The sequence below is a fragment of the Artibeus jamaicensis genome, unplaced genomic scaffold (genome assembly GCF_021234435.1).
Source record: "Artibeus jamaicensis isolate MK-2021 breed Jamaican fruit bat unplaced genomic scaffold, CSHL_Jam_final contig_464, whole genome shotgun sequence".
Taxonomy (NCBI): Eukaryota; Metazoa; Chordata; class Mammalia; order Chiroptera; family Phyllostomidae; genus Artibeus; species Artibeus jamaicensis.
In genome coordinates this window covers 14,426,576-14,442,993 of record NW_026521842.1, presented here as the reverse complement: position 1 = coordinate 14,442,993, position 16,418 = coordinate 14,426,576, and the positions used below count along the sequence as shown (strand labels likewise).

The following is a 16,418-nucleotide window of genomic DNA, read 5'->3' as shown; positions in this document are numbered from 1 at the left end:
TTTGATTTCCATTGGCATTCGGGGGCCCTCTGAGGAATCACCACACAGATGTGCTGGCCTTGTTTTTGAACTCTGGTTCTGCTGGCTCAGGTCACACTTTTAAGATGCAGCAATTTTCTGAATGTTGAACACTTGATATTTTTTCATAAAGAAAGGTCTGAGAAATTAAAGGTATTTGCCCAAACTGGTCTTAGCTGAGTGGCTGACATTGATGAGCAGGGAAAACATTTCTGCTGCTGTTAGCAAGTGTCTTTGCCATCAGAGAAAAAGTCATTCAGTATCCCTAGGAAAGCTTCAGCTTAATTTAACTAAGCCTTACAAAGGGGACCTTAAAAAGGGTGGGTTGGGGGGAACTTGATCATTTCTTTATTACTATGTAAGTAATAGTAAACCATGCTTTGTTGTTACCCAAGCCTGCAGAAAATGTGGTTCAGCAATTCAGACTCTAAAAGCACAGCTCAAATTTAGTTTACTTTATTTTTTTTTCCCAAACCAGCATAGCATGTGAGCTCAGCAGAACCAGGTTGGGTAGAAGCCCAGATGGCTACCAAAGAGGGCAGACCTTGCTTTTTACTGCACACTCCTTCCACTTCTTGTTCCATTAGCTGTAAGTCACATTGCAAACATGTGGGAGCTGACTCCCTGGAAATGGACACCGAAAAGGAGAAAGGAGGACAGGCATCTGCTGAGAGCAGACTGTCCTTGACAAGTCACGGCTCCCCCATCAGTACGGTTTTCCCCTTCTTCAGCCTCTCTCTATTATTGTTTGGCTTCTCAGATCTTCGTGCTTGGCCAAACCTTTTCCTGTTGTGCTGGCACATTCCCTATGGTATTGGAGAACCAGGGTGGGTGGAGGGAGAGACCTAAGGAAGTATTAGGTTCCTCATGGTTTATTAAGTTGACACCATCCTTGTTAGAAGAGATGCAGATCTGTTTTCTCCAAAGAAAGGAATGAACATCACGTATAACTGTTTCAGCTCTACAAAACCCCACTGGCATAAAGTGTGCGGGTTATACTATTTCACCCAAGAGAAACATGCCTTTCGTAAACCTTCCTCTGACAGCTGACCAAATCTTAGACTCCTCTCTTAGAAACCTTTCTGGTCATTATTTTGAGAATCAAAGCTTCACTGAATTTGGTTTCTTGTTTGAGGGGATAAAATACGGCAGAAAAATCTTGTATATCACGTTCCAGTCAGATCTTTTATCACAATGATAACTAGGATAGTTCATCTTTTATTTTTTTTGCTTTCCCTTTTTTTTTTTCTATTTCTCTTTGAGACAACTTTTGTTTGCCCTGATGATAAAGTGACCCATGATTTCTCTCATTTTTCTGGAAAGTTCTAGAAGGGCAACTCTGGTTCGTGAAACATAGTTTCTAATCAGTGTTTTTTTTTTCCTGGTTGATAGAAAGTTGACTTTGAAAGGATGTTTTTATTTCCCAAGAGAAATTTAAAATTTTTTTCTTATATATGACAAGATTAGCTAAAAATGTTTCTTTATGTAGTTAAGAATATTTTCATTTCCGTGTAACATGATGGAATTCATTACACATTATAGCTGCTCTTGAAGTCATTATTCACTGACCTTGTATGAGCTGACTGAACCCTGGCCCAACCACAAGAGTTTGGTACAGATCTATCAATACATGACTCCAGAGCTGCAAGATAATAATGTTAATTGTGTCATCCAAAGGACATCCTGTGAATCACCTTCCAGGGGACCTGAACACATGAGCAGGCAGGGTATCCTCTTGTGTTTGCCAAACAGGAATGTGGGGTTGTGCTGGCTTCATCTACCTCTGATTATCAATTGCAGTGGTTTAAAATTCCTTGTGGCACTTTTTTTTTAATAATGGGAGAAAGGTAAGGCCTGACCTTTTGTAATAATTGCAGTGGGGTTGAGGATGTTAGAGAAAAAAGCACAGAAACCCAGCTCGGCCACTTACCATTGGTGTGGTCTTCAGGGAGATACTTAACTTCTTCATGCCTTGGTTTTCTTATCTTTAAAAAGGGGATACTACTACCTCACAAGGCTGTAAAGGCAGAACCAGATAACACAGTGCTGGGAACATGAGCTCTCAGTTTATGGCTGCAAATATTATGATTTGTACTTAGGTATGATTCAGTCTCTTTCCAGGTTAGAGATGATTGGAAAGTAGAACATTTGAGCAGGCAAACATTTGGATCACTATTCTAATTCTGAGTTGGAAATTAAAATTAAAGTAACTATTTTATATGATAAATATAGGTATCAAGTCATATTGTAAACTGCTTTCCAGATAAACCATACTTGGTTAAACCATTACTTAAACATATTTCATTCTATGTTCTTGCAGTTCAGGTTTTGATTTTATAAAATTTGGGAGAAATAAACCTTCATTGGAGGGAGGGAGGGAGGGAGGGAGGGAGGGAAGGAAGGAAGGAAGGAAGGAAGGAAGGAAGGAAGGAAGGGAGGAAATGGGTGACAGAGAAAGGGGAAGGAAGGTCATTTCTAAAATATTTTTTAATGTAATTACAGGCACAAATAATTGTTCATGTCTGATTTTTTAAAAAGATTTTTATTTATTTACCTTTAGAGGGGAAGGGAAGGAGAGAGGGAGAGAAATATCAATGTATGGTTGCCTCTTGTGTGTCCCCTGCCAGGAACTGGCCGGCAACCCAGGCATGTGCCTGACTAGGAATCGAACCATGATCCTTTGGTTAGCAGGCCCACGCTCAATCCACTGAGCTAAAAATATTTTATTTTTTATTTAAGGATTTTCAAGGGGGAATTGTTTTAAAAGTCACTTTATTCATTGTCAATATAATTTTTTATGGAGAGCATTTTTAAAGGACGCCCTTCTCATGATTGTACTTGTCACCAGTCATGAACCAGTGGCATTATGTACCAGTGGAGAGGAGTCATGTGTGGAAGGAAAGTAGAATAGCAGGGGGTTCCGTGGGATGAGGCTGGTTTCCTAGACTGGAAAGAAAGGGTATCGATGTCAGAGCCAGAATGGAAAATTCTGACTGTTTTGGTTTTCAGAAAGAAACTTTAGAACTGGGCAATAAAGAGAGAAAAATTCTTTTCAGAGACATAAAATGACATGGAACTTAATTTCAGAAGTGTTAGAGGAGTAATATGAAAATTTTCAGAGTTATAAAAATGAAAATAGGGTCATTTTAGGCCAATGGCCTGTGTCTGGGGTTTGCTCTCTCTGATTTGCTAGAAAATGCTATATTGAGGTTTTGTTATAAAGAAATAGACATTACTTAATATTTATTTTAATCCCAATTGAAAAATAAGTGTCTTTGTACATGTTTCTAAATCCTTCAAATGACCTAATATTGAAAGCACCCCTCTGCAGGAGGAAACTGAATGGCCACACTTCTGTCTTTACAGACACGCACAGCCCTCTTAATGCGCATTACCTGATGCGAGCCCAGGAGAGGCTTTTAGAATAAGATTGTCCTTGAATTATGTCCCTGGGCTGAGTTAAACCGAAAGTTACTAGCAAATGTCACAAGCACAAAACAGCTGCAACCCAGGATAAGAAAACACTGAGCCTAAAGTCCCATTTGCTCTGGGACTTTAGGCTGAACCCTGTGGACTCAGGTTCTCTTGCACTGGAGTCCCTCACCAAGCAGAGGGGCCTCCCAGCCTCCAGGGAGCCCCCATGTCAGACGATCCTCTTATGGGTCACATCCAGATGTCAAGGCTTCCTTCTCTGGGGAGATTCCAATTGCCTCTCTAGAGTGTGTTTATCCTGCCTTGTTCCAGCCCACCAGTTCTGCTGATCAGATTTCTTTGGTGATGGGGGGGGTCCAACAGTGCTTCTGGGAGAGAACATGTGTGTTGTCCTCTTGTCTGCACGTGGACCCTGGGTTCTCTTGTTGGGATAATGCTTTTGAAAGTGATCTGGCCCACCCAAAATCATAGAAGCACTTGAATTTGCCTGCATATACTAAGCTTACCTAACGAACAGTATCATTTTGGGGGGCATTTTCTACCATTCTGGTGAGACTTTTGTAGCAGTTTTTAGGGGTCCAAGGTAGCCCCTTTGATTAGTTAGCTTGGATAGGAACAGGTTAGTTCCTATCCAGTCTATATTCCCAAACAGAGCAGAGTCTAAACCCACCAGGCAATAAGTTTATCTTATGTGTTGGGAGCAAAACCAGGTCTCCAAGTGTTCTGAGATGGAATGCCCACTGATATACCAGTGAATGGATGAGCCGCCTCTCCTGCCTGGCCTCTCTGCCCATTCTGGTCAGGAGTGTTCCTAGCACTCCATGTCACTATGACCCCCGATAATTGAAGGGGCCAGGTGTTTGCAATTTATCAGAAGGGGACAGATGCTTTTCAAGGTTTGGAAAAGCACCACAGTGAAATGCCTAAATAAGTGAAAGTACTGAAGGATTCCCTGTTCCCTGCACGATCTCAAGGGTCCCTGCCAGCTCTAAATTGTAAGGTTTTTGTGGTTCCAGTTGCAGAGAAAATGGCAGAAGTAGGCTGCAAAGATAAATAGGCATCTGCTAATAACTACACAGTGTACCAAGTGAGTGGATATAGTTGATTCAGTAAGCACATTGAGCACTTATAGGAGTCACCTCTGATTTAGGTGTTGGGAATAGAACAGAGCCTTCACTCATGCAGCCTTCATTCTATTGGTTTGGCCAAAAAGTTCATTTGTTTTTTTTCTGTAATATGGCTCTAATAGCACTTAGCTGTCTTTAACTTCATTCAAAACAATTTTGTTAGTTTGTATTGTGACAGCTGTCATATCAGCATGCATTTAAAAATGATCAAAATTGGTCATATCAGCATGCATTTAAAAATGATCAAAATTGGTGAACTTTTATATAGCCATTTTAATACTGAAGGTGGAAGAAAGTAAGCAACATTTTATTATGCTTTATTATTTCAAGAAAGATAAAGACACAACTGAAATGCAAAAAAAAAAAAAGGATTTGTACAGTGTATAGAGAAGGTGCTGTGACTGATCAAACGTGACAAAAGTGGTTTGTAAATTTTTGTGCTGGAGATTTCTCACTGGATGATGCTCCATGGTCAGGTGGACCAGTTGAAGTTGACAGTGATCACATTGAGATATTCATTGAGAAAAACCAATATTATACCAAGTAGAGATAGCTGACCTACTCAGAATATCCAAATCAATAAAGTTATTGGTAAAAATGAAAAATGTGTATTTTATTTTATAGAAAAAAAAAACATATGAACTTTTTGGCCAACCCAATCACAACCTGATCTAGGAGAAGAAAGCTGCCAGGACCCTCGTGGCACTCACAGCCCCTCATTCTGCTCTGTGCCTGTTCGTAATTCTGGAGTCTGAGGGATGCTGCCTGAGAAGCACAATGTGCAGACTGTTTCCTTCATAAATAAACCTACACCAGCTCTAGGTTTCTCCCCTTGCCCCCACCCCGGTGGATGCCTGCGCCTCAGACCATTTTGTTCTCTGATTCTTTATTCCAGCACCATGTTCACGGGTAGCCAGACTGGAACTGGAATATGCACTGGGGACTGTCTGAAACTGGAGCGTGATTATTTATCATGTTGCCTTTCCTTCATTTTCCTTTGCTTTTCAGGCTCCACCACCTAAGTAGATTTTTGGATGTGTTTATCACATATGCCCTACTTGGCTCTGTTTACAAAAACTGTAGAAAAAAATGCATACTTTTCTCCCCTAATTTTTCCAATACTTTCCTCTTAGTCTTCCCAAGTGGCATATAAATACATCCACTTTTACGACCCCAGGAAGTTAATGAAGAGGCCCCAGGTTATATGTTTAGTACAAAGTATTTTTCAAGGGAGTTCTGATATACTACTACATGTGCATTATGAAATTTTTAAAACTTTGTTTCCTCATTACAAGTGGTTTGAATTAAAATGAGAAATATCACACTGGATCAGAACCACGGTTAGATATGGCCCTTGTTCTTCCTGGGTCATTGCTATGTTTTCATAGAATAAGAGCATTTCCTTGTGTTGTCACCTCAGAAGTTAGGAATGTGGTCCCTCCACCAGGGGAGTTAGGTACTCCTTTCTCTGAGGCCCATCTGGGCCTTATTTATATAGGCACAGCACTTAACATGTGTGTTATAAAATGTTTGTGTACATACTTATCATCCATCCGACATGTGAGCTCCACACAGTCTTGAACGGCATCCTTCTTCATCTCCGATGCCCAGTGCCGGGCACACATACGATGAATTCATTGAATACACAAGTTTTTAAAATTCCTTAAATATCCTCATTATAAAGTAACATAACTATTAGTTATATAAGCTTATTATATGTCCATGAACTCACTGAAACTGTTTTTGAGGCTTGTTTCCAATTGGTGCCACCCCATAACAAGTAGCATAAGTTAACTCTGTTGAGTAAAAGTTTGCTCTCTTTTATCTATTATGAAAATATCTCCTTCCAGTTTCTTGGAGTTCTAACATAATAATAGTACCACTTAATTTAAAACAGCACCTTCCCTTCATCGTATTGTTTTTTTAATAATTCTTTCTTGTTGTTCAGGAAGGTGATGTCTGGCCCAACTCGTCAGCGGAAATCACTGTGTACTTTAACCCTCTGGAAGCCAAGCTCTACCAAATGACTGTTTACTGTGACATTTCAGGTAAAGACTTCCTCGGCGGTGAAGGCAGTTACGAAGTGCCCAGAGCAGAAAGTGGGGTGCCTGAGTGTGTGTGAGTGAGTGTTGGCTATGGGCAGTGCACGATATCAGCAGAGGAATAATAGACGTGAGCTATGCACATATTCACTTCTTTCTAAAATAGAGCAGACTTTGCAGTTTACTGCAGTTGTAGTGCGGAAGGACAGGGGTGGGAAACCATGCGTCTGGGTTTCTTGTCAATTTTTAGAGCAGTGAGAACATTCCTTGAACAGTCTCACAATTTATATTTTTGTTATTTTTATAGTATTTGGCTATTTATTTTTTCTTTCTAAGTTTTTATAAAATAATGTATACCAGGTGGGATCGGAGGGTAGTCTGGCAGTGGCCAGAGCCACAAGGAGAGTGTACAAGTAGGGTGGCAACCAGATGGCTTCAGGAATTGTACATACAGAGAGGAACTAAGCAAAAAAGTAAATATATTGAGGATGCCAAGAGCCAACATTTTTTAATTCTTGGAAGAGGGAACTAAAAATATGGAAAGGAGAAGGACTAAGATGAGCCCTTTGGTCTTGGAATGGAATTGGAGTTACCATTGTGAATGACAGTTGTTAACGTGCAGACTTATGGAAATAAATATATGTGTATGCGAATGGGTATATGTACATACACATGCATGTTTCCTAGCCATGTCCATTGAGAGGTCCTGGAAGCTCTGAGACCCCAATAGCAATGAGCATACCTAGAACCCAAAGCTCAATTTCTAAATCCCCCTCCACTAAAAGGAACCTTAGAGAGTTAACTGATTCTAGGACTGAAGCAGTCAGAGAACGAGGAGAACCTGGAACATCCTCTTGTGCTGGAAAGTAAGGGGACCTCAAAGAATGACAGAGAAATGTCAGAATGATGCAGAAACCAGCAAAGGAACTCCCACTGACCAAATCTGGAACAAGTTGACAACTAAAGTAAATAATGACCCAAATAGATTATAATCCATTAAATAAACAGAACTCTGAGAATTGACTCAGTAAATCTTATCATCTGGCAACCATAGTAATCACCAATTCAGATAAAAAGCATCAATGGATCTTAAAACTAATGGCTGAAAGTGGGATGTGGAACAGGATTTTCATAGTCTCAAAATATTCTCTTTCAAAATACTTATCATTTATGAAGAGGAGAGAATTAACTTTACACTGAAGAAAGCTGGTAGATGTGAGTTTATTTAATACCTGTAGTAATAGAGGAGGCCTTCTTAGACCACCTGCTAGAATGCAATGAGAAAACAGCATCTCTCTCTCTCTTTTTAAAAGATTTTATTTATTTATATTTAGAGGGGAAGGGAAGGAGAAAGAGAGGGAGATAAACATCCATGTGTGGTTGCTTCTCAAGTGCCCCCTACTGGGGACCTGGCCCCAATCCAGGCATGTACCCTGGCTGGGAATCGAACCAGCAACCCTTTGGTTCACAGGCCAGTGCTCAATCCACTGAGCTATACCAGCCAGGGCTGCACCTCTTCAATGTTATTAAAACCCAATCTTTAACTTGGGTCTAATTATGAGGAAACATCAGACTAATCCAAACTGAAGTTTAAAACAGAATCACCAAACTATAATCTTCAAAGATATCAAGGTCGTGAAAGTCAAGAAAAGGCTAAAAAACTATTTCAGATGGAAGAGGGCCAGAGCAATATGATATGTAGGGCAACATGGGAGCCTGGATTGGGTCTTTTGCCATAAAGATTTTTGGGCCAAGGATGATAGAGGTTCTTTGCATCCTTGCAAAGGACTACTCTGGGTCCTTTTCTGTATTTTACAAATATTTCAGCATTCTAAACAATTTCTGACACCAGTGAATAAGTAAAACATACAGATTGTAAGATTATAAAGCTAAATAGCCGTCCATGTTTAGCCATTTCTTATGTTGTAATTTTTCTTGCTAATTCTATTCTTATGTTATTTGTTAATTTATCAACCTCACACATTACTTTTGAGTCCCCAGTGTGATAGATGAGGATTTAGTTCTTATATCTCCTCTACCTCTTCCTGGTCTCATTGAGTTATAATTTACATGCAGTGAAGTCACCCTGCGGGGGGGCACAGTTCTGTGAACTTGCACAAACCATAACAGTCCTACAACAACAGCTGTAAAGTTCCCTCCTGCCCGTTTGCAGGTAGTCCCATCCCCCATCTCAGTTCCTGGCAGCCCAGTTACTTCAATATATGTACTTCGTTTTGTGAATTTTATTGACAACCTTAATTAATATACTTAAAACTGTATTTTGTGTTTTATCAACCCTATATCTCTTGACTGGTAAGGATATTAAGACCCCAAACCACCCAACACCATTCCGCTCTGTTTCTCCCTCTCACCTTCTGGGGCTCGTACTTTTATAGTATCGTGATCGATAACTGTGTTTGAGTCTTCTGTTTTGTCTACCTGAATTTTATACACTGAAGGGACAAATCGTATTCAGAGACTGCATCTTATCTTCTGCAGGTCAGCTGTTCTAACTTTTAACCACTCAGAGGCTGGTCCTAAATCTGTGTCAAGTGCATTCTCTGTCTTTACCGTCCCTCAGTCTCTCTCAGTCATGCCTCGTTTCAGCGTACTTCATAATCAGCGGGGCGCTTTCGGGGCGCTTTCGGGCGCTTCCGAACAGTTTGTGAGTTTTCCGCCTATCGTTTCCAGTTCCCCATTTCTTCCCTGCTGTCTAATTTTAGAACTCATTCTCTTCTTGGAGGCATTTTTCTCAGAGACCACCAGCTTCTTATTCTAATTCAGATGCGTCACCTCCTACACAGTTGTTGTCCAGGATTCTTTAATATTTCTGGGTGGAATCTAATGAACAAAATAAACTGATGAACAAAGCGGAAGCAGAGGCGTGGACGCATGGGACAGACTGACAGCTGTCAGAGGGGAGGGCAGCAGGGGAGCCCGGGTGAAAGAAGGTGAAGGGATCAGCCAAAGGACATGTGTGCTTGACACAGAGACACAGACGGCAGTGTAGTGGTGGCCCAAGGGAAGGGGGACGCAGGGACTGGGCGGAGGTGAGCAAAGAGTGGGGGACATCTGTAATAGTGTCGACTGTAAAGTTAAAAAAAATAATTTCCGATACGTGTTCCTCTGCATCTTCTCTCATTTCACTTTGCCCAAGTAGCCTCCCTAAAAGGCGTGAAACAGAAACTTTGATCCTTGCATATCTGAAAATATCTCCTTATGCCTCCAAATTCACTTAATAGTTTAGATAATTCTAGGTTTAAACTAATTTCTCCTCAGAACTTTGATGACATCACATAAACTTTGTTATAAAAATTCAGAAATCTGAAGACCACCTAATTACCACTTCTTTATAGGTGGCCTATTATATCTCCCTCTGTGAAGCTTTGTCCAAAAATGGGTTTTCCTGATTGATCCTCCTGAGCTTTCTAGGGCCGTTTGAGTTTGATCACTCATACATCCCTTCAGCTCTGGGAAATTTTTTTTATTTTTACATACTTCCCTCCATTTTTTATTTTATTCTTTTGGAAATCTTAATAGTCCAATGTTAGACCTACAGGGTTGATTGTTTGTTGTTAAAGAACAAGATTTTAATCATCAAATGTGAGTAATAAATGACATTAAATACCACCCAAAGCTATTAAATAAGGAAGCCCAGAGCAATACTGATATTCATTAGTTAGAAAAGTCCAGAGTGGTGTGGGCATCATGCTGTGCATTCACAGGGTCCCTTCCTGTGCCCCTGGGTCCGTGGTTGTCTGTCTGTGTCTAAGGATGAGAAAATGGCTTTAATTTTCAGGGGAGCTAGTACTACTGGCCTTTGCTGTTTTATGTGTAAGTTTCCAATGATTATGGCTGTGGTGACTATTTTAGACTTCGGAGGGGTTGGTAACAGTACACTATCCTTAGTATTTTCAAGTGCAAAAATTCTGCTGTTCTGCTGTACCCAGAACGTTTTCAGTTGCTATCTACACAGTCACTTTTCTCTGTGCATGAAGGGGTCAGGCAGACTAAGAATAGGGCAGAAGGGTGGGCTACCCTCCACCTCCCCCAGGGAGGTGTCCGTTCCTGATGATGTTTATCTCACCTTCCACTGATGTAACTATCACCTTGACTTTTGTGATAGTCATTTTATTATTTTAACATATATCACCTATGAATTCATCCCTAAGCAAAATAGTGTTTGCCTACTTTAAATATTTATATATTGAAATCATATTCCATGTCTTATGCTCTTAGCACCAGGAAGCTAAAAGCCACTCAGTAAATATTGAGCAAATAAATGAAAGAAAATAAAAGAAGGAATGAGTGAATGAAGCTAAGTGTGATCTAGCCTTTCCTTCCCAGGGCTGTGGGATTCTCAGCATGGACTCAGGATAAGCGCAAAATGCGCTGGGAGCTTCCATGCTGACAGAAGTTTGCTTCTGCACTTCAGACCAGCGTCATCTCTCCCAGACTTCTTGGGTCTGAAGGAGATGTTGGTACATCGGTATTCAGACAAGGCTGGACATGCTCCAGCGGCCCCCATGCCACAGGTGGTGGGGTCTCCCTCCTCTCTGCGGCTCCCCTGGGACCTCGTGCTTGGCCAGATTCCAAGGGGGTTGGCTGCTCTCCAGGAGGTTCCCAAACATCACATAACTAGTTGTATCGATCTGTTGTTCCATTTGCAATTCTGAATTCTCCCACAGGAGTCACATCCTGGGTAAACTGAATAGTATAATTTTCCACCTGCATGACACTCTTCTTTATTCTGTTACTGGTATTTTAAAAGACAGAGTCTCAAGGGAAGGGTTTTGTTTACATAGTAATTCCATATTATCTTCCCTGTAAATTCCATGCAATTCTGTGTGTCTTTTCAAGGGCTGTCAATGGTTCCTTATTATTATCTTCAAAGGCCTGGTAAAATCTTTTGGTTTTAGGTCTCTAAGAAATACTTCTTAGGCAGATTGAAGAGCTCCCACCCTTGCTTTATTTTATTTTGCTTTCATTTTCCTATATGCTTTGAGAGATAGAAGCGAATACATATAGATATGCTTCCCCCTCACACCTTTTTCCTTAAATGATAGCATAATTTATGTAACGTTGGTAAAAACCAACGTTCTGACGTTGGTTTTTAAATATGTCCCAGAGATTCCATAACATTAAATTAAAAAGTGTCATTTTTTTCATGGTTACATACAAATACTTTTTATTTACTTACCACTATTTAACTTTTAATCTTTTGTCACAGAGGAATAGAACATAGATTCAGAAATCTATATAATACATGCTGTGGTGAGCAGAGTAATGGCCTCCCAGTATGTCCAGGTTCCCAGCACCTGAGAACACATCACTGTGGATATGTTACCTAATATGGCAAAGGAGAATTAGGGCAGAAAATGGAGTTTAGGTTCCTACTGAGCTGACCTTAAACTAGAGAGATTATACTGGATTATGTGAGTGGCTCAATATAACCATGAGGGCCCTTGAGTGTCAAAGAGGGAAGTAGAAGTTACCAGTCTCAGTGTCAGAGTGACGTGACATGAGAAAGATTCTACCGCCATTTCTGGCTTTGGAGATGGAAAGAGGCAGGAATTCAGGCAGCCCGTGTAAGAACCTGGGAAAGGCAAGAAACTGCTTTTCTCTAGAGCCCAAGAAAGCAGCCCTGTCAACACTGTGATTTTAGCCCCACGAGCCCCAGCTTTGACTTTTGACCTCCAGAACTTTAAAAAAACTTTAATTACAGTTGACGTACAATATTAAATTAGCTTCAGGTGTACAACACAGTGATTAGACAGGACCTCCAGAACTTTTAAGAGAAGTTTATACATTAAACTATAAAACTTGTGGTAATTTGTTGTAGAGCAAAAGGGAATTAATACACACATATATAAACTGTAACAATGGTACAGCAAACATGTAATTGCCATCAAGATCAAAAATAAAATATTTTCAGCCTCAGGAAGCCCCCTGGTGTGTTCCTTCCCACTCCCACTCCACTCACCCCAACCGCCCCTCGAGATAGTCACCATTCTGCCTTTGATGATCGTACTTTCTTTGCTTTCTTTTATAGTTTTTGCCCCTCTGTGTGTATCCCTACACAATACAACTTAGTACTGCCTGTTTGGGGAGTGTACATCATTGGAATCAATCTGCATGTCTCATCCATGGTGTTGCTCGTAGCTCTAATTGTGTTTCCCTTTCACTATTGTGTTGTGTGCCATTGTGTGAATGCATGTCAGAGACAGGAGGCTGCAGGGAAGGCCAGTACCACTGGTCTTGAGGGAGGCCTCTCAGGATGCACGAAATTTAATCCATAATCCCCAACTGCAACCTTCTTTCTCTCAAAAGCTTTATACCGAGGCATAGTTTGTACCCTTAGATAATGCAGAAATGAGCAGGGGTAACAGACACACAGACCAACAGTTACATTGCGATGCTCTGCAGTGAGTGAATAGGTAATGGAAGAGAGTATAGAACACACAGCTCAGTCTTAGGGTTTTCAAGGAAGGCTCCTCGGAGAAAGTGACCCTTGAAGTATTTGTTAGTTGAGTAAAAAAAAATGGAGGGGTTGTGGCTGGGCACGTCGGGCAGAGATATACTTTGAAAACACGTAACAAGAGCATGAAGTGGCAAACAATCACACATTCTTAGAGTGTGGCTGCCAGAGAGAAAGAGAGACACTTGGGAGAGGATCAGTGAGGGGAGGAATTGAAGCTGGGGGCTGGAGTAGCGGGTAGGGTCTAGTTCATGGAAGGCTGCCCTTGAATGCCAGACTTAGAACCTTGGACTTCATCCACTTCATCCTGTGGGCAGTGGGGAGTTGCTGAGAGGCAGTGAAGCAAGGGAGTGACCTGCCAAGCAAGATCTGATGATGGCAAATATAACATCATTGCAATCTTTTCAGGTAATCTAAGATTGAAAATTTCTTCATTGAAAGATTTCAGGTTTTCTCCGAATTAGTTAGACCTGCATATTAGGTATTTATAAAGACTTGCTGATGGTTTGATCTAAGGTCTTGAAACTGATCTTTCATCTATCCTGACTTTGCAATGGGATGTTGAAATTCTGAATTTAATCATGAAGATTACCTTTTAAAAAATTTCAAAGGGAAACAGCATATATTTGGTTTGGATCACCGTATGGGAACTTCAAAGGAAGCAACACTTTCTCATTTAAATTGTGAAATGTATTGCTAGATAGCATCGTTAATGGGTGCTTCAGAGTCAAATGCAGAACATCAGCACGGTGGAAATGATTCCAAATATACCTGCTTCCCTTAAACAGCCAATTAAAATGAAGCCTCGTTGTCCGTTTTTATTGTACATACCATGGGAGAGAAACATCTAAGTTTTTAGCACAGTTTAAGGCTTTTGATTTTTATACTAATTAAACTAAAGAATAGAGATTTAATTAGATTTAGTAAACAGAAAGCTAAATCACCCCAATCGTTAAAAACACTTTTGGGTTTTCAGTAGTAAGTGAGTGATATGGTTCGTGTATATAGCTTTTCTTTCTCAAAACTCATCCAACTGCAACTGCATAATATAAGTTTTCTTAGTCCTATGAATAGGAAATTATTTTCTTGATTAACTACTTTTTAAATTATATTTTCAATGACCAGGTATTTCAAACACAAATAAAAATACAGGGAATAATATAAAATATGTATGTATGTAGATAATTTGTATGGAGAGTACAAGAACACTTGAATAAATGGAAATGTATACCCATGTTTTTGGTCAGGAAGATTGACATCATAGCTAGGTCAATTCTCCCTATAAATATAATGTGATTCCAGTGATAATATCAGTAAGGTTTTTTAAAAAAGTCAATTTCAAAGTGTTTATAAAGGAAATAAATAAACTAGGGTTGCCTAGAAAATTCAGTAAAATAAGAATAATGTAGGAGGACTAGCCCCCCCACGTGTTAAAAGTTATTTTAAAAGCAATATCAATAGAAAAAAAGATGAAAAGAAAGGAAGAAAGAAGGAAAGAAGGAAGGAGAGAGGAAAAAAAGAAAGAAAAGAGCAAAAGAAAGAAATAAACATGCAGTTCTAACAAATATAATTGCATGGTTCTGGAACATGAAGGAAAGTAGCTACCCTATCAACATTCATTCTTTCCATCCTCACCAGCAGCAACAACCAACATGCCCTCCTCATCCCCTAAACCCTCCCCTCCCCCAAATCCACACTTCCCCATATGCTCGTCATGTGAACAAAATAAAAGTCCTTATTTGTTTAAGCCACTTTGTTTCATTTATCTTTTGCTGTATAACAAACTACCCTACATGTAGTGGTTTTAAACAACTAGCAGTCATTTATTTTGTTCACAGATCTGAAATCTGGTCAGGATTCATGAATGATAGCTCCTCTTTGATCTATGTGGAGACAACTAGAAAAGCTTGAAGGTAGAGGAGGCTTGATACCGTTTTATGGCTCATCCGTCCCTGTGTCTGGCAGTAGATCCCTGGCTGTTGGCAGGAACCTCGCTAGGTTCTGTTTGCTGGAATCCCTACCCATGGCCTCCCCTTGTGCCCAGTTGCTCCTTCATGGCGTGGACAGCGCACCAAATTGTTGGTAGGGGAAATCTCTTGGAGTCTAATTGTCATTTCTTAGGTTACCTACCTTTTCTGTCAAATTGATATTAAGAATTATTTTATGTTTGGTGTTCTATAGTTTCACTGTGATGATTCGCCTTTACCCTACGCTTATTCAATCTAAGAACCTTTTGTTGATTCTGGAATAGTCTCAGCAATTATGTTTTTAATGTTTCCATTTCACTATCTCAATTTTCTTCATCTGAAAATCCTAGATATATGTTTTCCCCATGGAATTGCTATATCTTTTAACTTCTTTATATTTCTGATTTCCTTGTCTTTCTATGATACATTCTGGTTATTATTCCAAGATGTTTCTTCCAGTTGACTATTATTGCTGTAGCTATGTCTACCTCTTGGTGTATTCATGAGTTCAGTTTTTATTTTATCAACTTAATTTTTTTAGTTTTAGAAATTCTTTATAGTTTTAGCATTTGTATTTTTCACCTTTATTATGGTTTTTATTTCTTTATCTCTTTAAAGATTTTAAGAATGCTATGTTAGATTTTATTTAAGAGTTTTCTGTTATCTCAAACTCCTGGAGTACTAATTTGCATGTTTGTGGTAACCTCCGACTTTCCTCACTGGCTTGTTTCTTCAGATGGTTTGAAAAGTTTATACTGTGGGGCCATTTTTATTACGTGCTATGGGCTGAATGTCCATGTCCCCCTCCAAATTCATACGTTGACGACCTAATCGTCAGTGTGATGGTATTTGTACATGATGAGGTCATGTGGGTGGAGCCCTCATGAATGGGATTGTGTCCTTACAGAAGGGACCTCACCCTTTTCTACAAGTGTGGACACAGTGGGAAGACAGCATCCATGAGCCAAGGAGCGAGCTCTCACCAGACACTGAATATCCCAGTGCCTCAGTCTCAGCATCCAGAATTATGGGAAATAAACTTTTGCTATTTAAGTCATCCAGTATATGGTATTGTTACTGCAGCCCAACCAAACAGACTAAGACAGCATGAGGACTGGATCTCGGAAGTATTCCTTCAGAGCAGTTTTTTGTTTCTTTTGACAAGGACCCTGTAACCTACTTCCTCAGCTTCTGATTCTTTCACCTATAACACGTATAGTGTAAATTTGGATCCCCTACCTGTGCATAGAACTTTGATTTCTCATAGGAGCCTTTTCCCACTCTCAGAGTGACAGGCAGAGGACACGCTTCATCACTGCTTCCCTAGACCAATATGTGGAGTTTTCCTAGTTTC

General features: G+C 40.0%; 1 protein-coding gene across 1 annotated transcript in view; it reads left to right on the top strand.

Moving 5' to 3' along the window:
• HYDIN (HYDIN axonemal central pair apparatus protein) overlaps positions 1 to 16,418 on the top strand; it is a 339,107-nt gene that overhangs the window by 111,892 nt on the left and 210,797 nt on the right. The window contains exon 13 of the mRNA XM_037154186.2: positions 6,526 to 6,625. Coding sequence (XP_037010081.2) covers positions 6,526 to 6,625 — 100 coding nt within the window. The remainder of the gene's footprint in view (positions 1 to 6,525; positions 6,626 to 16,418) is intronic.